The sequence below is a fragment of the Mycteria americana genome, chromosome 9 (genome assembly GCF_035582795.1).
Source record: "Mycteria americana isolate JAX WOST 10 ecotype Jacksonville Zoo and Gardens chromosome 9, USCA_MyAme_1.0, whole genome shotgun sequence".
NCBI lineage: Eukaryota > Metazoa > Chordata > Aves > Ciconiiformes > Ciconiidae > Mycteria > Mycteria americana.
In genome coordinates, this window is record NC_134373.1 from 35,875,537 (window position 1) to 35,897,017 (window position 21,481).

The 21,481-nt window shown below is 37.6% G+C and overlaps 1 protein-coding gene across 28 annotated transcripts in view; it reads right to left on the minus strand.

The window, feature by feature from the left end:
* NCKAP5 (NCK associated protein 5) overlaps positions 1-21,481 on the minus strand; it is a 413,976-nt gene that overhangs the window by 38,456 nt on the left and 354,039 nt on the right. For 25 of the 28 annotated variants that reach the window (XR_012777069.1, XR_012777067.1, XR_012777068.1 and 22 more), the window contains one exon: positions 18,387-18,465. The exons of 1 other annotated variant lie outside the window; for it this stretch is intronic. Coding sequence is in view for 23 of the 27 variants with exons in the window: in XM_075511575.1 (XP_075367690.1) it covers positions 18,387-18,465 (79 nt within the window). In the remaining 4 variants the exon portion in view is untranslated. Of the gene's footprint in view, positions 1-1,669; positions 1,765-12,082; positions 12,192-18,386; positions 18,466-21,481 lie in introns of those variants that run through there. 2 more of the 28 variants (XR_012777070.1, XM_075511592.1) reach the window with 2 other exon arrangements.

Consider the following 21,481-nt stretch of genomic DNA (forward strand, 5'->3'; position numbering starts at 1 on the left):
AAGATGAACACTATTTTATCTTCTAAGGTCACGTTTCTTAAAATGACAGAAGGATTTGTCTTGCCCACTGTTACCCTGTGTATGTCCAGGAATGGACCATGAAAGCAACGGCATAAAATCAAGAGAAATGAATACTAAGGGCGATACTTCCAAGAAAATACTGTCTCCTGCTGTTCCCAAAATAATTGGGAGAGTGATAGAGGAGCACACCAGAGGTGTCACATTTAATTAAAAGGAAAAATAGTTTTAATCAATTATAGTCTTTCTTCATAAAGACTTTATCCATGATAAAGGAAATACACCATGTGGAAAACATTTTTAAAACAGCTCACTAATTTTTAATTCTGAACAACTACAAAAGGGTCTGGCTTTCAAAGTGCTCAAAGCTCAGCAGCTCCCATTGTGACACTTGAAGACAGGTTTCTGAAAAATCCTCTGACTCAACTATGTTGAGCAATCCTCAAAAACCTAGTCCTACATCCACAGAGTATACCACAAAATTCTTCATGGATGTTAATTTTTCACTAATAAAAGTAACTAATTCACCCCTAAAGCTATATTATACAAATAAAAAAGTATCTCTGAGAACAATTTGTATTACTGAATGAATGAATATAAATTATTTTGCATTGTTTTTAAACTTTTATGAAGCAACTGCAAAATCAAAAAATACGTTATACATCTCAGTGACAGCTTTCAAACCGAACTGTTCATGGCCCATCTGATTTCATCAGTTGCACTGACACTTCAAATGACTGTTATCAGTGAGAGCTGCACAAGACTACATAATGAAAATATGTAAAAGTTAAATCTCTGATGCTGCAACAGTATTACTCAATAGATGAAAAATGATTCTGCAAAACATTAAAGTCTGAAAAGAATTATATATGAGCTTAATTGCTTTTGCTTGTGAATTTTTCCTAGCATACAAGCCAAATTCCTTGCCAGATTCTGTTTTGTTTTGCCTCTTTCCCCACCAGGGAAGAAAGAAGCTCATGCAATGGTATCAGTTTTTATAGTGGACACAGATAGACTCACCATCTGCCATTTCACTGAACAATCAGATTAGAATCAAAAGTCTGAAATATTGAAATAGCCCCTTCCCACCCTCCCATCATAAGGATTTGAGTCTGGGCAGAAAACAAAGCCCCTGGAAGTCCGACTGTAGAGGAACATTTCTCAAAACTGAAAACAGAAATAAAGAAGGATTTAGAGGAATTTCTTGGAAATCAAGAAAATCCTGACTGAATGGGAATCTTTTGATGGCAGGGTGTTGTAAGAGCTTTGTGGACAATCTGCGGAAGACCTTTGATGTTGAGAAGCTTCTCAGCTACTAAGCAAAAGGAGTTAACACTGCATAGAAAGTTTTCTGAAAGTTTGCTGAACTCCCTACTCCTCTATGATTTTCAGGATTAATATTTTCGCAGGCAAGATGATCATGCAGTTCATGTCTTACATCAGCTGGACACCATGGTAATTTGTACAGTTGGACAGGCTTTGGCATATTCCAACATCACTGGTGTTTCACCAGAATTTTCTGGTATCAGTAGACCACCAAGACCTCTTCAACATGGAGTCAGCACCCAAATTAGATGGAATAAAAAGGATCTTTGAAAATTGTGCACCATGCTGAGGGTATGGACAAGAGGAGAATAGAAAAGGCACATACACTCAGGCTGGTAGGTATCAGGAATTGTAAAAATGAGATCATCACTGGGGAAAATTACAATAGCAGCTCCTTCTGTGGGATTTTTACATCTTCCTCTGAAATGCAAAAATTAAAGAGTTAGAAGTAAACATAGCCCACTGACAAGAAATGACAGCCTAGAATTCATTAAAATCTTTTAGGGCATTCTCCTGAGCATAGAACATGTAAAAATGCATCTTAAATACCAGCAACAGATCATTAAACCTTATCATTTTTCAACCTTTTTTATTTCTTCTGAAACATTTGCCACAAACATACCACAAACACACCAACTCTAGCTCAGAAACTACCCTTGGTACAAATCATTGGAGACTGGGAGAGAATACCCAAGGAAGCTGACTGCTGATGTTGCTTTTGTGTTCCTTCAGAGGCACTGCTGTCGGTCAGTCTGAGCATGAGAGGAGCTCTCAGTCTGACCTGGTACCATGCTGTTTTATGTTATTATATAGCAACCTTCTCTGTTATTCTTTTGATACAATGCATGTGAAAGGAAAATCAATTTGGGGGGGGGGGGGGGGGGGGGGAAGAAAACATAGAACAGCTACTATGAAGGGAATTGCTTCCAGCACAACACAAGAAATGTGGGTCCAGCCTCCCTCAGGCTAAGTTCTACACTGATGGTTGCAAAATAGGGTACTAGTCAAAATAAGCAATGGAGCAAAATCTGTCCCACTTTTAGATTAGGTACATGTTAGTCTTTCTAATGTTGAACTTCTGTAAACCTATGTGGAATCCTAGCACATATCCAAGAGATTTCACGAATTTCATATAATAGAAGACATAAGGTGATGACATAGCTTTTAAACAAGCTTCTGATACACATTTCTTCAATAATGTGAAAAGGTACTTTTACTAAGGGGGATATAATACCACGTTATTGTAGACAAACCTTTAACTGAATAACTGGAGAGTGTTTCAAAATGTTTCCTCAGGTAAAGATTCACATTCTAATAAAGTCTTTTTATGTTGTATCTTAAAAAGAGTTTCACAGCTGCTTAGTCTATTCACAAATCACATACCAGTCTTTCTTTACATAGGGACTGTTATACTTTTAAGAAGTCCATATATTCACCCATGGTTATTTTGACCATCTAGTTAAAACAATATGTGAGTTTTATTATGATGCTTAAATCACCCATAAAAATCCTTTACGGAAACCACAAGATTCAAACTTTTACCCACAGAGCTAAAATAATAAGGCATCAATCAGCGATTCTGTTAAGCAGGTATATTGTCTTATTTGCATACATGCCATTCAAAATGGTCAGGCAATTCACCCACTTTGAATTAAACATAAAAGGAGACATTTCTGGATGTGGGCATACAGGGAAGGACTTACAGGTCCTGAGAGGAAATAATTATAGGCCCTAATGTGTTTTAAGTACAGTTTTGCCTCTCTACCAACTTGTGCCATGACTGACAGAAGGCAGCCACCTCTCAGTGCTGCTTGAGGGGTTCAGGATTTCCAGAAGCAGCTCAATAACCTCAGCCACTCCCTGTCAGGTAGAACCACGATGTTAATGAAACATACTGATGGATACCAGATGCAATTACTGCAAACAGACATTATCTCTACTTCAAATGACTGACACAAACTAACAGTTTCTATTTGGAGGTGCCAACGCTACAGAAGTGTGTATGCTGCTTAAGTTTGATGGCCAATCTATCTTAACATTAAAAATAAACAGCAACAAAGAGGACAACTGTATATTTTAGGTCAAAAAGATCACAGGTAGTTCTGCTTAAATCAGGCTTTCTATGAATAATGCTAGTAGCACAGAGACATATTTTCTTTCAAAGAAGTATCCCACCTCATGAAAAACGTGGAATTCTCCCCTGTGCTCACCACTACAGCTGGTTTGAGATCTTCCTCACATAAATTTTCAAGTTTTGGCCTATGAAACTGCACATGATTGACACAAATTTCAGCTGAAGCCTTTGAGTAACCACCAGAATTTTCCACAGAAAGCAGATATTTTCAGGAAAAAAATATCAGTCAAAAATAGCTCTGTATCAAGAACAGTTTCACTGGGAAATTTCCAGCAAGCTGTTTTCAGAAGTACAGACTCACTTAAGCCTTGAAAGAAGGTTTTGAGGGATATGTAACATTGAATGGGCTTTCTGCAAGGACTATCTAGGACACTGAAAATGAAAGGGCATAAATCCCATCAATAACAGAATACACAAATTCCAACAAATTACCTTTCTTTGCATTAGAAAGTTCAAGACTTTCTACTAAGCTGACACAGGGAACCAGAGAACATGTAGTTGTTTTCTTCTGAAACACAAAAGGAGTATCATTTTCCTAGTATTTTGAAACATGCCAAATTATTAATTAATACTTTTTCTTTTTTTCAGAATAATATTTCAAATGTAAATAGGTCTCTGCAAAATTGCTTTATCAGTTAATAAACATCTTTAAGCTACATGTGGCATTGGCAGGAAGAACTTAAACTACAGATGGCAAAACAGATCTCTTTATTTGCACATCCTTCTCTTCATCTGCAATGCTAAAGCAACCACAAAAAAATGAATGTATTTCTGCCAAATCAATGTCAATTTTAAGTAGATTATTCCTTCTGGGTTTACACCATAACTTGATCCAATTAGTCAAAGATGAATGCATTATTGTTTTCTATCTAGATCTGAAGTACAACCAGTATGCAAAACTAAAAAACCCCGAAGGCTATCCTAGGTAAAACTAGAAAAGACACAAGTTTTCACAGCCCTGATACTCCCATGGGTACTGCATTGGTGAAATGGAATTATTTCTAATGTATACTAAGGAAGGGTAAATGGGAGGAGGACTGTGCAGTGTATTTTCAAATGATGGATCTACAAGTGAACTTCATTCATGGCTGCTTGAATCTGGGATTTCAATTTATAGTTATTTATAATAATAATAACAACAAACACAATAAAGACAGACTTTACTGGCTTATTCAGTGTTCTTTCTATTGCTTCTTTCTAGTCAAACTTTTCTTTTGCAAAACCCACCAACTTCAATATGTCATTTGTCCAATAGTTTGACAGTTGTCTTCACAGTTTTGCATGACCACAATCCCATCTTTGAAATGTATTTTCTGAGTTGAAACAGATAATTGCTGCCTCATTTTAATTCCAGTCCGACCTTAAAATACAATTCTACTAGTAAGTCAAAAGATTAGTTTTAATTATTACTGAGTACTAATAATCTTGTACTCCAATTTGGCAGTTGTCTATGGATTTTTTTTTTTTTTTTGCAGTAAGTGCTTCCCATCCTGCTCCAGGCATTTACATCCCTTCCTTGTGTGCTTGGAAAGAATGGTGGCAAGCTACTTGGAACAGGGTTGTTACAGAGAACAAAACTTTAAATGAGTTGGAAAAAGAACTTGGATAATTCTTGGAATTTTCTTCTCCACATCTCTCAGTGTCTATTAAATACAAAGGTCTACATGCAGCTTCCAGCTGGGGAAGTCCCACAACCGATGACATCTGGAATGATCTCTCTGTATTATGCTGTTATACTTTCTTTCTAAAAATCTACTCACTGTTCTCAGGAGACACAATATTAGAAATAGATACAATTTTAGTCCTTCTAGTAAAGAAATATTGAGACTTACAATTCCTGTGAAGAGCAACTTTAAGCTCTGTGTAAAAGGTAATTAAATGCAGTCCAGCTGCAGCCTGGCTGTCAGTGAGGCCAGCCTAGAAATACTTCGGGGAGCTATCCCTCTTCTTTTTTGGCTGTATGTCCCCCTTTGGTTTTACCTCTGCACTTGCCAATCAGCCTTACAGATTTGCAACTATCTTTAAGAAATCCTTATAGATGAGTAACAGCTGAGAAGAAAGAGAATTCCTCACATCTGATGCAAGATGTGAATCTAAGGTAAGCAACTTCACTCTCAGTGCACTCTCAGTGCACTCTCAGTAAGTGCACTCTCAGTAAGTTTGCAGATGACACCAAGTTGTGTGGGAGTGTTGATCTGCTTGAGGGTAGGAAGGGTCTGCAGAGGGACCTGGACAGGCTGGATTGATGGGCCGAGGTCAATTGTATGAGGTTTAACAAGGCCAAGTGCAAGGTCCTGCACTTGGGCCACAGCAACCCCATGCAACGCTGCAGGCTTGGGGAAGAGTGGCTGGAAAGCTGCCAGGCAGAGAAGGACCTGGGAGTGTTGGTTGACAACTGGCTGAATACGAGCCAGCAGTGTGCCCAGGTGGCCAAGAAAGCCAATGGCATCCTGGCTTGTATCAGAAATAGCGTGGCCAGCAGGACTAGGGAAGTGATCGTGCCCCTGGACTTGGCACTGGTGAGGCCGCACCTCGAATACTGTGTTCAGTTTTGGGCCCCTCACTACAAGAGAGACATTGAGGGGCTGGAGCAAGTCCAGAGAAGGGCAACGAAGCTGGTGAAGGGTCTGGAGCAGAAGTCTGATGAGGAGCGGCTGAGGGAGCTGGGATTGTTTAGCCTGGAGAAAAGGAGGCTGAGGGGAGACCTTATCACTCTCCACAACTACCTGACAGGAGGTTGTAGAGAGGTGGGGTCGGTCTCTTCTCCCAGGTAACAAGTGATAGGACAAGAGGAAATGGCCTCAAGTTGCGCCAGGGGAGGTTTAGACTGGATATGAGGAAATTTTTCTTCACTGAAAGGGTTATCAAGCATTGGACCAGGCTGCCCAGGGAAGTGGTTGAGTTCCCATCCCTGGAGGTATTTAAAGGACGTTTGGATGAGGTGCTTAGGGACATGGTATAGTGGTGGTCTTGGTAGTAGTGTTAGGTTTACAGTTGGACTCGATGATCTTAAAGGTCTTTTCCAACCTATAAGATTCTGTGATTCTGTGAACAGGTCTGCTGCAACGCAGAAATGTGGCTTTCCTAGGCTTTTTCACTGAGAAAGAATAGCCTTCTGTTTCCCTTAGTACCCTGCAATGTAAAGGTTGGAAGCTAACAATTGCACACTGTCTAAGGAACATCTTACTGGGGATTGCTCATTCAAGGCATGGATGGATGCTTCCCTTCATTTGCCATTCTCTAACAGAAAAGACATATCCCAACTCTCAGGAATTGTACCTATAAGTAGCAAAGCCCAAGAAAGGAGGGTTTATTATTTACCCAGGTGCTAGCTAAGGGCTGCCTCAGCCATGCCTTTTCCATGTAACCGCACGCCTATCTCTTTCTGTCTTTTATGCCTCAGTTCTTCATATTAAAACACAGAGCTAATCACACCTTCCCATTACACAGTGATATTGTGAGGATAAAGAACGTAGGAGTCTGGCAACCAGTATATAACCAACCTGCAATCACTTGAATGAATAATGCTTGTGCAGAAATACCTTTACTCTAGCTTTTTTGGAGGCTGTTCAGGAATTAATAGCAAGCTGCAAAATACTTGCAAGAAGCATTAAGGTTGTTATTTTTGCTAATATTATCAGAGGTAGATGGTTTAACTTTAGTTTGGGAATAACTGCATTAGACCGCAGTTACAAAAGAGAAGAGGTCACACATAGCATCTCAGATACACGGGCTGCACACAGTGCCCAAGGGAGCATTTGCCGCTGGTATTTGGCTGTTCCATTGAGGGTTTCTGTTCACTGACTAGTGTGTATGAAGCATTTAAGGATAATGGGATGGAACCACTGATTTACCTGCTCTTAAGCAACTCTCTTATAAATTGGAGTTTGGTTTCACTCACATTGAGATACTTTCTTTGATTTTCTATTCCCAACAGATAGGAATAGTAACAGTGCTTTAAGCATAAATGCTGCCTCTGGTAAACACAGACCAATTTATAAGTGCATAGGAAGCTCTGGGTTTTACAAATGCACAGGAGAACATACTATATTTATTTTAGTAACATCACTGCTTTTTGTTTGTTAGTACAAAAAAGGACTGAAATTAAAGACACATGAATATTAAATGAAGCTTTAAATAATTTATTTTTAGTTCTGCCCTGCAGATGGCTTTACTTAAGGGTACTGCTAATAAACAGTTACAAATATACATGCACACCTGAAATAGACTGATTTTATTTCTTAATTAATGAGGTGAAAACTCATCAACAGAGTAAGCACAGAGAGCTTTGAGTAATTTTTAGGTGAACTATAATCTTTCCATTTCAGTACTCAGTTCAGCTCCTCCAAACCAGCTGAATCACTGTGAAACTAACCGCATAAATGCAGGAGTTGGTAAGAAACCATCATGATTTAAAGCAAGAAGAATGAGTACAGATTTTTTTCAGGAAGTCTATTTTTTGCAAAAAAAAAAAAGTATGCAATGTTACATGGTGTTTCAAGAACACCATTAGAATGACCAATTTGAAACAACATACTGGACCTCTTCACATGTTAAAGATAGGAAGTAGGGAAATTACCCACTATAAATATATTTGTTGATTTATTTTTCTTTTCCTCACAGTGGATTGTCCAAACACTGAGAAATTCTCAAGTTCACCTAGTATTAAAAACAATGCACTAATTGTATACATATTATTTCTCTATTATAGTGATTTTTTTTTTGAAGAGCCTGTTTTTCTATGATGTGCTATGATGGCTAATTGCATAATCAAATGTCAGCAATTCAGGTCTCTGACTGAAGACGTGAATCAAAGCTCCTCAAACTCAATCAAAAATGGCAAAGACAAGAACAAAATTAGGAATAGGCATCCTATCCTCGGAGTGAGAAGTTGGTAAGGCATATGCCAATACAGCTCAAACATAATTGATAATTCAGGTGAAAACGTACTTTTCATAAAAATTCTACTTGATGTCATTGTGGAAAAGGAACACAAAGTCCATGTGAGCACAGTTAAAACAAATGTTTAAAATAACACACACTCATTCAAAATGCTTTTCAGTTTGCTCAGTTGTACTTCAGGTATATGAAGTAGAGTTAATAGGAAATGCATGACTGGAGCTCCATACGTACATCTACAGATGGTCCTAGCCAGAAGCAAAAAAACATGTAAAGTAAAAAAGTTCCAAATAGAAGGGCTCATACTGTTATAGAGAATACTGACATGTACTATCCTGTAGTAAGTATGATAATCAGGCACATTCCTGATTTGAGTGATAAAAATGAATATAGATTGGGCCAGACTGTAAAGTAGTGTAAATCAACATAGCTGCATTAACTTCAGATTTGAAGAACCCGGCCATCCTGTTTAATTGACATTTTAAGCCTGAATGAGACCAGCAGATTCTCAGTATCTTGAATAATAATTAGACTGTATCCTATATATAATGTATAAAGAGCCACGCTTCTCGTTCTAGTGATAAAATTTGGTATTTCTGGGTGAATAAATGTAATGACAAAGAAGGAAATTAACAGCAAATCATTGTGGCTAATAAGGAAGTGTTGATCCAAAGTATTAACTCTCTCCACAGAAGGAAGACAAGCTAGACAGTAGGCTGAAGCAGTGCTGCAGAAGAATTGGCAATTAGACAAGTGCTATGTGTACTATATTTTTAAGTACAAAGAAATTATTTGTCTTTGCCAGACTGTGAAGAAGGTAAGCTGACATAAATTAGAAGACACTAATGGATGTTAGTTTCTTATTATTCACATTGGCAAGGTTCTCCATCATCTTCAAGGAACATAAGTAACAATTAGAAAAATACACAGAAAGTTTCACTCTATTATCATAGACTCCTTCAGACCATAATTTCAAAATTAGTCCCTGCAGAAATACCCAAATGCCAGACAAGAGTCAAGAACACAGTACAGCAGACACTATTCATCCCATTTCTAGTGGCCCAAACCCACATAATGCTGTTCCTCTCACAGCTCTCTCCATTCTGCAGAGTAGTCTGTTCACCTTCTCACCTGTACGAAAAGCACACACTAATAAAATTCCACTGAAAAGATGCAGAGCAACTCAGTAGAAGGAGAGGATGTTTTATCAGCTTTATGCACTAGTGTGAGTTGTTTCTGATGAGCAAGTTCTGGGATGGTAAATGAAGCACTGGAGAATGCTGCTCCACACCGCCCTGGAAGGCCACTCAACAGCATGACCACACCAAATCTTCAGTAATATGAATACTGCAGCATAAGAACACAGGACTGCTACATGTTGTGTAAAGCCTCCCAAAGAAATGGCACATTGGCCATGGACAGATTTAGAACAATATCCTTGAAGATATTCAAAACTCAACTGATGAAGTCCCTGAGCAGGAGAACTTCCAACCTCTGTGCTTCTAGGGGTATGTTTCTTCACACACAGTTGTTGTTCTTGCAATGCCTACTGGTTACTAAACAAGATTTCCCCTCAGTGATGACTCATTTTAGCTACTTTGGTTCAGAAAAGTAAGTAAACCACAGACACAGGTCATTTCAATGGTGTTGAAGTATGAGAAAATGAAGATTTTGAAGTACAAAAGGGGAAGAACAGTACTTGATAATTGCATTAAAATGTAAATGCTTTGGGGATATTAGATGGAGGCATGAAATGGCATAAACTTTGAGGAACTGACAGAGGCATTTAGGCGAGTGAAAGTACAAATGTAACTGCTTTTTACCCAGCCGAGCTCAGTTCGTTTATGCATCTTCACACATGCTTCCTGTCTGAAGTATTCTGAGGACATGATAGATAAGGAGGTTGTGAGGGTCTCTTCCAGGCCCCTTATGGCACTAAGTTTTGAGGCTTTTTTTTTTTTTATGAACAAGTTTGGATCCTGATGTTGCTAGAGGCAAGCAGTTTATTTTAGTATTTATTAATTAATCATTGTTTTAGCAAATGGGAACCTAGTCCTTTGGATTAACATCCAAGCTGGTTAGATATAGCAAGCGAGCATGTTGTTAAGTTGCCTGCTACACTCAAGTCCCATTTCAAAGCTCCAGCCCAGGAAGCACACTTACTAAAGCAACACAGTCAACACCTACAGATTTAACACTTACCTCTCAGCTTCCACATGCACACAGGGCTTTAGAAAATGGCTTTGTTACCAATGTACAAATAAATGCATGCATACTTGTACCTTGCTCATGTATAGGGAATTAATGAAAAATCTAATACCTCATCACAACTTGTATCAAAACATAACATTTTTGAGCATGCAGATTTGAAATAGGAACAGACCCAGGTTGGAAACGGATTTGGTGATAACTGGTTTTGTTTGATGGCTTTTACAGACAGCAACCTCACATTTATGGACTTCTAGGTATTCTGCAGCTTTTCTGGGTGGTGATGGAGAAGATAAAACAAATATTTTTCCTTTATCTGATCATGTGTAAATGAATGATTCAACTGCTATATCAGTGATAAGATGATTGCTAAATGGTTCTTCTCAACTTCTATCAATGGCCTGATGAAAAGAATTAACACTGACAGTGATAAGTTGTTTTCTCAGGCATTGAGACTTCATGACAAGAAAGGATTTCTTTTGCGGTCAAAAGACATTTTATCAGTTGAATATTGTTCTTCATTAAATGCATTAGAGGCGTCCAAGGATTTGCCTGACATTTAAGCAACTTCTGGATTACCTTTTGCCTCTCCACAGTGATGTAGATCACCTCTCTTTACTGAATGCACAGGCTGTAATGCAGATCAATTTGTTCACCATCTTTCCTCTGTCACTTATTCTGTTACATTTATCTCAGTAATTCATTACAGACCTCACCTAATCTGTCTCAAGGTTTTGAGGGTTCTTTAATGTAAATGTGTTTGCTCAAATATGTCAGGCTTAATGGACATGTTTTAGGATGATGCATGTCAGACTTAATGTATTTACCACATTAATCAGGCTTGTTTCCTTCACATCTATTTCCATTCCCTGAGAATGAGAAAACATGAATTCAACAGCTGTTTACTTAGTACTCCAGTAAAAACACCCAAAGTTTCAGTAGTTTACATAATGGTGGATAAAAGCAAGTCTTTTGTTTGGCAGAGGGGGGTGTCCAGTATTTTCTCTTCTCTTACTGGAAGCTTGGTGCAAGCTTATTAAACAAGCAGATGAACTGCTATTGTTTTCATCAAGCTTTGGAATAGGCAATTGGATAACTTATAATTAAGTGTTACAAGTATGTACATTAAATGGCACATTCAGAAATTAAATTTGAAACATACTTTTTCAGTTCCGGTGTTCATCAGATCCAGATTTCAGAAAGAAACCAAGAGAAAAAAGACAGATGACATTGGAGCAAGGACCTGTTGATTAGAAATGGTATCGGTGTGGAAACAAAAAGGCAGGCTCTATATCATGGTCTAGATTTCTGGGGAGTCAGATAATGAGCAATACTGGGGCACCACAAAAGCAGTAAAGAGTGACCACCAGTTTTAAATGATACAGGTGAACAAATGTGAGAGGAAAGGTGAGAAAATAATATCTTGGCAGTAAATGGGTATATCTGTGGGAAAACTATACAGAAGAACGAGAAAGAAAAGAGGAGTCAAACAAATTTACCCGGGGTACTAGAAAGAATGCAGGTCCTTCTCCTCATAGAAAAGTCTGCTTATGAAGTGTGCTTTTTTATTATCATATATATAGTTTCATAGTATGGCTACTGGGTGCTGAATAAAACAATATCAGAATACACAGATAAGGCTATCATCTTTAGTATGTTGATACCTCAATACAAATAATTATAATGCTGACATTTCATTTTAAGTCAAACCCACTTATATCTACAACATGTTATATGTCCTACGTTTGCTATCAGTATATCTGTAAAATTGCTATCAAGTTGCTAGCAACTTTCTATAAAACTTGCTGTGAAGGACATCCCTGGTTTGTACTGAAAATGTAGTTTGATCACTTTTCTTTGCTGCATATAAAGCTTGAAGGGGTGGACTTTAAAACACAATGCCACATATAAAATACCAACAACACTTCCTTTCTGGAACATTAGGCATCTAAGGGATTCAACCAAATATTCTCTAAAGAAGATGAATCTCCAAAAAGTTGCTTAAAAGACAGACCTTCCTTTTTCTGACCAGATTGCCTTTAAATTAAACTGCAAAACCCTTCTGCAAGGTTGTTCTTGGAAAGTAGAAAAAATGATGATAAAGCCTGCTATAAGGCAGATGATTATCAAGAACTTTAATGGAATTGAGCACTGGGCTACAGCAGAGCTACAAAAGAATCCCTTGACCTCAGTGTGTGTTTTTGTTCTAGCACAAAGCAGCAAAGTCTACAGTGCACTTTTAATGTTGCTTTGATAGTGTGGAAGCCCAACCCTCTATCTAGCTAGAGACTTTTCAAAACCCTTTTAAGGATCTGCAGGCGTTTTCTCTGTATTATAGAAATGGCAGTATCTACAACGTTCTCATTTAATGTTGGATGAATCAATTTTGAGCAACTGACCTGGACCTCTAATGAAAATTTGACAAAAAATAGACCCAAGTCTTTCTTCAAAGTTTCAAAAATTCTGACTACATTTATCTTCATAATCTTCACCTGGCTCTGAATTTCACCTGAAATACTCCAAACAAACAATAGGGGTCAATGCCAGTTAGATAACTTCTTTCCAAGAACTGTGAATCTTTCTCCTGTTCTAACCCCAGCCTGCCTCAAGGAATTATCTCCCCATACAACTTCAGTAGGTAGTATCTTGTGCTTCCAGTGGAGCAGATAGTACCAACAACATCCACATATATTTTGGATTGCTAGTACCAATTCTGGTGTTATCAAGTATTTGCTCTCTAGAGTACCCAAAATGCTCAAGTGAACTGTAGGTCTATTGAGATTTTTAAAATTTATTTTATTTTTACCAGTGATGTCATTCCAAGGACAAAACCTACCTGCAGTGATGTCCCTGATGTCAAAGCTCAACAGGCTTTTATTAAAGAACGAATCTGGCCTTTTAGTTCAATCACTGACATATTAAAGATAACATTTGAAAGCAAAAACTTTCCAGTTCAATAAAGTAATTCCTTTAGATGAACTGTCCATGCTTTCATGTACTCCCTGAACTTCAGTGCTTTAGACCAGAAGTGCTTGTTTGCTTCATTTAGGAATTGCTAACGGTAGAATGACCACTGGAAATCCACTACAGTGAATTAACATATTTACACATAGAAATATCTGTGATAAAAAAAAAATCCTCTTTCTTTGTATTGAAACCTGAGTATAAATTTAAGAATAGACCTGAAATCTTCTCAGACACCTCTCATCAGCCTATTTAGGCTGGGGAATATATGCTGAGATTGTGTTTTGTGTGAAGCTTGAGTATATCATTAGCAAAAAGCATATTAAATGTTGACTCGCTTCTCTCGTGAATTTGTCATTTGGGGTGACAAAGAGAAAAGGAAACTGGACCCAGAGAAATGATTATCATGCAGCTTCCAAACACGGGGTTTGGTAAATCACCAAAGTGTTGATGTCTGAGAAAATGGCACACTCAGTCTTTCCTCCTTCAGCCTCAGCATAGGTTTATATCAACACTGAAGAATGATATGATTAATTATGACTAACTTTCCTCTTCATTACAGATATATATATTCCTAAAAAGAAAACAGGTCAGGAACCTTTTAATTTGCATAGGGACCTGTATAGCCAAAAATATTTTTGCTGTGTGAAGTTGTCTGCAATAATGAATTCTTCAGGAATTAGCACTTGTTTGCTTGTGCCATGGATTTTTGGCTTTTCCCTTGAAGCTGTTTATCAATGAAAACTCTTAATACATTGCGATTAATACAATCACACTTTCCCAGGAGTGGCTGCTAATTTGAAACAGTACTTGCAATATGAAACATTAAACTTTCTCACAAATGCTTTTTTCTTCTCAAGATGTCCAATTATTAAATTCTCTATGTAAAGGTGTCATTTGTAACTGCCTTGTAATTTTTTTGGCCATCGTGACAATGGTGGCCTGACACTTCTACTCCCTTGGGGGAAACAGAATTCTTTTTCATTGTAAAATGAAGGCTTTTTTATGTTTACATGGGAGCAATACTGTCAGGAGCTTGACACATTGTCTTTGCATTCAATAAAAGAACTTTATTTATAGGAATATTTGGAGACCCTGCTGTACCTGTCTGAGCTGGGGATTCTCTCATGACATGAACGGAAAGTCAACCTTTTTATCATGTCCTTCCTCTTATTAGGTACCTTAGCATTTCCCACTTCATCACTTTTTCAAAGCCCAACTACTTTATTGCAAAGGGCTTGAGGAAGGAGCTCTGAAGATGACTGGACCTGAAACAGATACTCGTGGATTCTTAGGTCTCCTGTCTGTTGGAAGTGAGAGCACAGGTAGCATCTGTGCTGCCAGGGCTGCATTTGGAATCCTCACTGACAGTACAGCAAAAGCATCCAGGGTATAACATATTTTTGTTTTAAAATTTTTTAAAATCTTTTAAATACATGTTTAAGTACAATATGGCACAATATAAATGACTGCTTCATATGGAAATGAACATGTGTTCCCAAGATACAAGTATCCTAGAAGGGAATTTTCTATTACTGTGCATTCTTGTATTCTTTCAATTTAGCAAATCCAAAGACTCAGCAACATACTTAAATTTGTTTAGATCAACAACTGACAATAAATTAAAAACCTAGCAACTGGCATTTTACACGTTTTTTGTTTAACACACCCAGGAGTATCTCATTATTAGAAAGTGATGAACCAGCATTGTCTTACGTGATACCAACCTTGAAGACTGTTCAGTTATGTGTAACTTGTTTATTAGCTAACTGGGCAGAACTGATGTCATTTTAGGTATTTTGCAGTGACAACTACAGCAACATGTGTTTCTCCTATTGTTTCTTTACCATAGTAAAGAACATCTTCCCTGCTTACCCTGCTTAATCATAGCCTTTTACATCTTCTGTACATTCAGCTCTATTTTGTTGACAGTTTAGATCAAAACCAGTAGAATAAACTCATTAAAGTACAGCTACAAAACCACAGTGAACTTTGTTTTCTTAAAACAACTGTTCATGATGGTGAAGAATGCAGTAAGAATTGAATTTACAGCCCACTGAAATTTCAAAGATTTCAAAGATGTTCCTGTTCTGGCAGAACCCCCAACACTGAAACTGTTCCATGCAAACAACAGACCAAAAGCCTCCACCAGGACATGAACTGCTCAGGGGACAGAGCAACTGCCCTCTTTGATCAGACTAAAGACCTGTCTCACTGTTAGGTGCCTGACAGCAGTGAGGCATAGCAGTTACAGAGCTGTCCTTCCTCTATTATTCCCTTCTTCTTCTGACAACCAGAAGCTTAGGAGTTGGTAACAAAGCCGAATTTGGTGCTCTCACATCTCAAGTAATTCTCCATACCAACAAGTTCTTTATAATCTTCACAAGTTCTTCCTTGTGTATGGTTTTGACTAAAAATCACAAGCTGACATGGGAAATGTTCCAAACGAAAGTTTCTTAAAGCTGCAAGAGCTTCAGTCTTGAAAAAAATCAGTATCTTTCTATGAAAACCTTTGTATCGGAAAAATGCCAGAACCTCTATCAAGGAATTTGATAAAAGAATCTGAATGAGACCTAGGAAAGCTTGCTATCCACAAAGAACAATGCGGACATACAGCAGCAAAAACACCAATGTAAGATAAAACATAGCCTGATGAGAGTGGTATAAAACACAGCAAGATACTGATTTAGGAGTATTCAGGAAGTGCACTTAGATCCATGCTTCTAATTTCCCAGGCTTGGCCTTGTCCTGCTGAAGTAAATAATGACTGGTACATTCTGCATTAGGACTCACTGTGCTAATGTTAACAAATTTGCTTAGACTTCTATTATTTTTACTGTGCCAATACTACCTATTGCACATAATGTCTCCCATCATCAAAGAGTTTCCTGACATTAACAACTAGATCCTCAGAGTAAACTCCTGGAGTTATTCTAGATGGTTTGACAAGGCAGAACAGGGATAGATGGCATCCTGTGTTGAGCCTTTAAGAGATGGCATTGTCTAGGGAAAAGAAGATGCTTTTGTAATTGGTATAATTCAGATGATGGAAAGGTCTTTGTACGAGCTATAGGAATTTCTCAAGGGCAGCACTGCTTGGGATCTCTGTAGCACTACATACTGTGGACTTGTATAGACCTGGGCCACTGACCTACCTGTCACTTTATCCATGTCATCAGCCCTGAGAAAGGTGAAGAAAAAGGTCTTTTCTTTGCAAAAAAGGACTTTGGTGCACAGGAGGGCTGGGCCCACAGTGACGACCTCTCCCAGCTAACTGAGAGCCTCATGAACCCAAGGCACAACGGAAGTCTGACTTTGGAGAATGCCAACCAACCTGCTCCATAACCACTATGTCCTGTCAGAGACTCAGATTTGGTGCCTGTGGGAGGAGCAAAATATTAACGCCCTCAAAAGCCTTCTGCATGACATATTACAGGACACAATAACAAAGTAATATATTGAAATAGATAGCAATCAGGTCTCAGCCACGACCACCAATTATACTGATGAACACCAGGGAAGAACTGGAGTCTTTTCAGAAAAAAGCTCTGCAAATAGCTATTTTTTCTTGTTCAGTATCTGGATTAAAAAATTAAACCTAAACATTTCACATCAATTCAAAGTAAAAGTTTTGAGAATTTTGGGGCGGAGGCAAAATAATTATTTCAGTCTAAGGCAAAATAATTCTGAACAATCTTAAGTGAGTTATTCTCTTTTGGGCAATTTCTAGTAACAGAAAGTAAGTCCTTTATTCACAGAGTGAGGAGCATGTATTTTTCTTTTCAGGGCTAGTGCCTACCCACTCAGAGAATCTCCTCAGAGTCTTACACTGCATTGTTCAAAGTGCTTGTTATTTAGTTGCTGTAATGGAGCCAAGTTATGGCTGGGTTCTTAGAGAGGGAAGAGTTTAGGGATCTTTTCTGCAAGTAAGACAGCCAGAGTTTATTTGGCTGAGTTTGGGACCGAAAAGGATGTATAAATCAATAAAGCATGCAAACATTTTCCTACTATCCCAAAGAGAAATGTGTTTCGACATGATACCTCTGTTCAGCCCAACTTGCTGGGTTGACAGTATCAGTGAAATGAAAGAACTTCTGGCTAGCAAAATCATTTACAGTGTCCTGAAAACACTGAATCAGATTTTAACTATTGCTGCAGTCTCTGCCTGCAAAGGGAACTTGCTAAAGAGGAATCTTTTTTGTTCAGAGTCAGTTCCTTATATTGGTGACATACTGGTCTAATACAGATCCCAAACAGACTTCTGTTTTGTCCTCCACTGCCTATTAAATATTTTAACATGTACTGTGGTTAAAAATTAGTACATGCCAATCAAGAAGCAGGGGGGATGGTGCTACTCTCCTGCAAAGCGTAGAGCAAAGGCAACTTTATTTTCAATAACAGCTTTAAGGTTTTCTGAACAGACACCTGGTTTGCTATTCCTTCTGGTTTAGTTTATCACAGTAATTATTCTGATATTCAGAATTTCATTCTGAATTTTACTAATTCAAGGTCAGATGACAGATTTACAGTATATCAGTATTATTCCCACTGAAAGTATCGTGCACAACAACCCTCGAGTTAAGCCACTATATGTAACCCACTAGTTTTGGAGGATGAAATGATCTTTCATAGTCAGATTCCAAACCCTTCTGTCAAGCATTGCATTGATCCACAGTTGGTAACAGTATGTACTCATCTTTTATATAATTGGTGATATCTGGCTATCCAGGAACACAGCTGACATTAGGTGGGCAAACAAATGAAGTAAGGAGAATTAAACATGTTTTTTTTCCAAGAACTGAGACAGCAATAAAATCCAGTGTAAATAATTTTGTACCTATCACATGACTCTGACATGTAGTCCTTGTCATGGTGTCCTCCTCTTCTTCTTGCAGGTTTTCTGTGACTACTTTAGCCTGTACATAGTACAACAAAAGTGAAGAACATCTGAGACTCTGTTTATGTTGCTTCATTATAACTACAGAATATCTTTTCAGAAATAAACTAAAGTTACAGGGCAGCTAAGAGTGGAAGTATATAGCCTGTCTCATTCTATGAATGATATCTGAGGATAACAACTTTAACTTCATTCAAAGTCACAATATGCAGCAGTCAAAAAATACCCTTAGAAGAAGGGTATTTCAAAAAATATCAAAAATTATCAAATTATCAAAAAATATAAAAAATTATCAAAATATCAAAAAAGGGTATATAAAAAAATACCTTGGAAGTTCCTCAAATGGAAAAGTCTTTTTCTGCATTAAAAAAAAGAAGAAGTATGCTCAGGTCTCCTGACCTCTTCTTTGTTTCTCTCTAGAAGTACCATGTTTCAGATTCTATGCTAAAAAAAATATGAACTTAATATGTGATGTGGTGGTATCTCTCTAGTTCAGTTTGCAAACACTGAACTTTGACATTTTTGTTTCCACCTCTGTTTAAAAGCATTTATTAGCTAAACAGAGAGAAAAAACTTCATTTAAGAATGCAGTGCACACTAAAAGCCTGTATGTGTTTTTCAAGTATGTGTTATTCAAATAGATATTCTGTTTTTCAGATGAAGGCATACTTTTGCTCTGTTCTTCTGCACTCCTATTTCCCAAGTGTATGTATAATCTGAGTATCTTCCCAGCATACAGTGAAAACCCCCTCCATTACATGCCATCAGCGGCCATAATTCAGATCCAGGGACATATTTTTCTGCCATGCTATATAAATCAAACAGGAATGAAGATACTTTCAGGGTGACGAGAGGAGGAAAGCCAGCACTGCAGAAAAAATTACTTTCAATATCTCAGAGATCTTAAATTATTTGTTAATCACTCTCTGCTGTTTTAAACCACTTACAGCACATTCACAATAACATTAAATATGTTATGTAATCTAAACCAGTAGAATTTATCATCATTTGCATGACATATCTTTGATCATAGTATATATTATGCTTGTCTGGCTTACACAAGTACCCCTATTGACCTCTCGTGACTAGCCTCAGTAAGACATGAAAGACTCGCTCTCTATATTTATAAAACTGCATTTATAATCTCTTAATCCCAGAGATTTGATTACATCCTTTTTTCTTCTGAAATGAGGCTCTTCAGGCTATGGAAAATGAAGAGGAGAGTATGTGATCATTTGGCATCGAATTACGGGTAAAACAATTTCTCACATTTGCAGACTGCATGGCGGTCTGTGGCTTGCTGCTGATGTGACATTTCACAATATTAGGATAGATCTCTGGGTATTCCTCAAACATACAGATTGCAGACAGACTGCTATACAAAACTCCTGGTGTCTTGATTTTGGTGCCACACTTCCACCTCACAAAGTAAAGCCCATGGCTTTTCTAAATTACGCTGGGCTGTAATAAAATCACAAAGATGAAATGAAGCAGTGCAGCACAAAAATGATTGTATCTCACCTTAAGCTCCAGCCAAGGACATGAAAAAGTATTGGAGAATGTGGAATATCCTTGGTGCGGGCTAAAGGATTATGTATTTCTGTTGGCTGGCCTTTAGAGCAAAGTGCTTTTTTGATGAACACTAACGGGAAGCGTATCCCTCTGAAGGTGAATGCACAAGGCCGCCATTGGTGGAACATTGCTTTGTCCATAAATTCAGTGGTAGTCAAGCAATAACATTCTTTGCATGAAGAGAAATCAGAGGTAATTGGTGCATATGTTATGGCATAATAGTGCCCCAAGTCTTTACCTGGCACATCATAAGAGAAAAGATTTAATCATCAAAAATTAAATAGGCTTTAAAGGAAAAACCTTCTAGAAAATTAATGTTAAAAAACGTTATGGCCAGGATTTAAAGAAGCAGTATATATATGATATGCTGTTTTGAAATACAGCAGCTTCCGCACTGAGCCCGTATGACTGAAGGCACTTTGCCTTGTTCAAAAAAGAAAAGAAATCTTCTTAGTTTAGGGCTTTTCAAAAGATTTATGCTGTTTCCTCCAAAAGCCTTCATTTTGTCTTTTTACAAACAAAAAAATGCACAACAGGCCATTCTGCCACATGTGACTGTTTTCAGTCACAGCCATCTCTCAGTCCTTTGCAATCTGCTTCAAAGTAAGCAGACACCAAAGAATAACTGGAAATTATAGTAATAAGATGCATGAACTTTGAATTTAAAGACTTTCCATTGTTTTTCTTGTAGAAGTTGGGAGGGCAAGATGAAATATCACATACTGTGGAATCTTAAGGTATATGTCTTTTGTAAGTTAGCATTAAGAACTGTAAGCACGTTTTAATCTCGTTATTCTAGATGTCGTCAGTCTTTTGGCACTAGATATTTATTTCAGGAATTAAGTGCCACAAAAAGTACAATATGAAACTCACAAAGATGAAGCATATAATGTAACTTAATCTTCAAAAACAATACAAAAAATACTTTGATTCCCAGCAAACAAAAGAGTGTATGGTATAGGACAGGTAATGCCTTTTCCCCATAACTAACATGCCCTTAAAAATGAAATAGTATAATAACATTTCTCCATTATTTATGTATATTAAGGGCAATCTTTGTAGTTCCCTGATAAAACAAAGTGTGTTTCTTGAAGATATACTTAAAGTCCTAAATGACTATTATTGCTGCATTTAGAAAGACTTCACAAAATGACAGACAAAAAGCACAGCAAATTATTGCAGCATTAGAAAATAGTAAGTTAGAAAGAAATTGTAGAAGCAATGTGTAGAGTTTTTTGTACTTCTGTACCGTGAAGATATAGCGTAAGCTGTCAGGACCATATTAAATGGGGCATAGTTAAACTGAGTGGCTCTGATAAGGGGCTCTGCTTTGCTATCAAAGTTCTAGATCAGTTGGATTGAATTTCCTGCATATTGCACATTTCCAGACTTTCATTCTCTCTCTTTCCTTTCAGTGACACTACAAGGACAGCCTTAGATATGCTTATAATTTGTGGTTTTAT